The 3,281-nt window shown below is 45.4% G+C and overlaps 1 protein-coding gene across 1 annotated transcript; it reads left to right on the top strand.

The window, feature by feature from the left end:
- Positions 1–599: 599 nt before the first annotated feature.
- Positions 600–2,151, top strand: LOC103057199 (transcription factor 15-like). Its single transcript, XM_025170471.2, has 2 exons — positions 600–1,100; positions 2,119–2,151. The coding sequence occupies exons 1-2, from the start codon at positions 600–602 to the stop codon at positions 2,149–2,151; spliced, it is 534 nt and encodes a 177-aa protein (XP_025026239.2).
- Positions 2,152–3,281: the final 1,130 nt, after the last annotated feature.

The following is a 3,281-nucleotide window of genomic DNA, read 5'->3' as shown; positions in this document are numbered from 1 at the left end:
GCATGATTAAGTTATGAAAATGCTGATCAGGAAGGAAGGAAGGAAGGAAGGAAGGAAGGAAGGAAGGAAGGAAGGAAGGAAGGAAGGAAGGAAGGAAGGAAGGAAGGAAGGAAGGAAGGAAGGAAGGAAGGAAGGAAGGAAGGAAGGAAGGACCCTGATTTTATCTCTCTGGGTCAAACAATTGGCTCTGTTTTCAGTAGCCAAGATATTCAAGTGATTCTTGAATTATAAGCATGCTGAGAGGAAAGGGAAATGTCTGTCTTCCTGGAGCATTTGAGAGAGGCATGAAACCATTCCTGAAATTGAGGCGCTTCATTTCACTTCTGCCCATGCTCATGGTGGCTGCCCAAGCCTTTGCACATGTTGACATGACAAGGAGGAGACAGGTGCAGGGCTTGCAATAGCTTCTTTGAGGGGCAGCTCCACCTCCCTTGCCTTATTTACAGATCAACCATCTGCTAGATCTAAAAGGAGCAACCATTCAAAAAATGACCCTGCTGCTGGAGGGGAGTTGGTAGAGCAGTGGCCGATGCTAACAGGAGCAAGGTGGCAGCTGCTGGGCATAAAAGTGATGGGGCTGAGGGGCTGCCGGCTTGACCATGAAGTCGAGTGGGGGTGCTGCATCCGATCTGGAGGAGCTGGAGAGTGGCAGCAGCGAGAGCAGCTCCGGGCAGTCCCTGCCTTGCATTGGGGCCCAAAGCAAACGCAAACGCAAGGGCCCTCGTCTGGGTGGTCGGAACAAGCAGAGGCAGGCGGCCAACGCTCGGGAAAGGGACCGAACCCACAGCGTCAACACTGCTTTCAGTGCCCTCCGCACGCTCATCCCCACCGAGCCTGCTGACCGTAAGCTGTCCAAGATAGAGACCTTGCGCCTGGCCTCGAGCTACATCTCGCACCTGGCGAATATGCTGCTCCTACAGCAGCAGCAGCAGCAGCAGCAGCAGCAGCAGCAGCAGCAGCAACCCAGTGGGAGCTTGGCTGAGGAGTCCTCGCTGGTGAGGCAGCCCTGCCTGCAGTATCAGCCTCTCCTGCAGGGCAGCGCTGCTGCAGGGAGCCCGAGATCGATCTGCACCTTCTGTCTGAGCAACCAGAGGAAACTGGTAAGGTTGGCATCAGACCCTCTCTGACCCCCAAACCATGGCCCACATGGAAATGGCCACTGCTCTACCAACATGGATCTAGAAGGTGGCAGTGTCTACAGCATCATAGTCCCTTGGACCTGTTCCCTATTTTAAACCAACCTGTTTGATTCAACTTCTGTGTTTTGCAAACGCAGAAAAAGGGGTACCTGAATTGGCATGAGTGGGAACATGAGGCATGTGTGAAGGCAGAACTTAATCTTTGTATTAGCAGCATGCCAAATATTATATCCCAGACAATCCTTCTTTAAGTGTCTTAGGGTGCCTTCTCCTTCTCCTTCTCCTTCTCCTTCTCCTTCTCCTTCTCCTTCTCCTTCTCCTTCTCCTTCTCCTTCTCCTTCTCCTTCTTGAAAAGGAGGTGCTTCCGAGCTCTTTCTAAAGGCTTTTTAAAAATATTACATAATATTTTTTCATATGAGCCTTGCATGCATAAATGAATGAACAAAAGTGGCATTTGCTTTGTTTCGTAGCTGGAAAAATAACATTTAAGATTTTTTTTTTTCCTTTGTAGTATTATCAACCCTTACGTTTCTCAGGTCTTTGAGTAGTATTATTTTATTGTATTTCTCATGAAGGCTTTTTTTTTCCTTACCCTTCCCTCAAGAGAACTATTCAAAAAGAATAAAAATAAAACAGTTCCATCTCCCAGTTTACACTAAACAAACAAGGTTAAAACAGAACACTTAGCACTGAAAATGAACACGTCTGTTCGAAGCTATAAGGAACTGCAAGTAAAACTAACCAACCTCAATATATATATATATATATATATGTGTGTGTGTGTGTGTGTGTGTGTGTGTGCGCGCGCGCGTGTGCGTGCGTGCGTGCGTGCGTGCGCAACCTGTGCCTGATTTGCTCTGTCTCTGATAGAGCAAGTGAAATTTTCACTGGCCACTAGCAACAGAGATGAAACAAACATAAATGTATATGTTTATGTGTTCTGCTGTTTAATAATGAATGCTTTTGGTCCTATCTGCAGCACAGAGAACGGGACAAACACTTGTCGCTTTAAAAGTTTTATGGATGTTGATTCAGATGAGCTGCTTGCATAAATGCTGGATGGGTTACAGAACAGCTGTAGGTAATGGCTTGGCACTCATGTCACAATATTCACATTGAAATTGTGCAGTTATTTTGATCTCATTTTGAAAGGCAGGGGCGAAACAGTAACTATGATTTGCACTTTGTTTTCCATTGCAGCAGACTGGTTCCAAGGGCTTTTTGCAGATGAAATTGAACACGGTGGGGAAAGTTGCACCTGGTGTGGCAGCTATTTTTGTGCAAGAAATGCTAACCCTAAGCAGCCAAGCTGTGATACTGATGCCTCCCAAACTGAGGTCACATGATGGAACTTGAACTTCCCAGCATCCAGCATCTCCTTACCATGGAGATTTCAGTGCATCAGAGCTTCTAACCACAACTGAACACACCAAGGAATGGCATGTTTCTCTCTTTTCAAAGACTCGCTGGCTTCTGCCAGCAAACCCAAAGGTTTCCACTGAGATGGAAGGTCTGTACCCAAATGATAGCAAGAATGCACATGATGTCCCAGTTTATCCAATCTCAATGAGAAAAATGACACCCCTTTATGTTGCTGCTCTGATCCTAGGAAACAATGAGTTCCTTCTTAAGCATATATCCTGTTCTATCCAGCTAAGTAGTCCAAACTTCAACCATCAAGTTGGAAAAGTTGGTCACCGTGTAAAAATGTGGGGCTTTCCAATACTGAAAATTAATCCCTTTTCTTGTTACTGGTGATCACCAAGCCAAGGTAGTTGGTCCTATTATTAATTTCACATGTTGAAAATGGAGCTAACCAGCATGATTTTCTTGAGGTTACATGTGTGTCATGTATATTCAGATTGTTATCTAAGAAACAAAGAACAATAGCATTGTAACGCAGTGGAGAAAAGGAAGTGAACTGCTTTTGGACAGCATAATTCAGACAATGATTTGCTTTTTAGAGCTAGGGCTAGATGATATATTGGTCATGGTGATCAGAAGGAATTTTAGGGTTAATTGCCCATTCTTCCCAAGCCTCGTCCCTTGGGAAATATCACATAATGAGGTTTCCTCTTTTCCCCCCATTAATGATAGGAGACACTGATTACATAATCACTCCATGGCTAGTTCTGATAAACT

Source organism: Python bivittatus, unplaced genomic scaffold, assembly GCF_059951505.1.
Source record: "Python bivittatus isolate LINGU-HERP-01145 unplaced genomic scaffold, Pbiv_v1 ctg000480_np1212, whole genome shotgun sequence".
NCBI classification, from domain to species: Eukaryota; Metazoa; Chordata; class Lepidosauria; order Squamata; family Pythonidae; genus Python; species Python bivittatus.
The sequence above is the reverse complement of the archived record's forward strand: the minus strand, read 5'-3'. Positions and strand labels throughout refer to the sequence as shown.

What these genes read in the sequence shown, in the direction of transcription:
- LOC103057199 (XM_025170471.2), top strand. Translation starts at nt 600, where the DNA reads ATGAAGTCGAGTGGGGGTGCTGCATCCGATCTGGAGGAGCTGGAGAGT. An exon ending in TGAGCAACCAGAGGAAACTG is followed by an intron (nt 1,101 to 2,118) that starts GTAAGGTTGGCA and finishes TCCTATCTGCAG; the next exon opens with CACAGAGAACGGGACAAACA.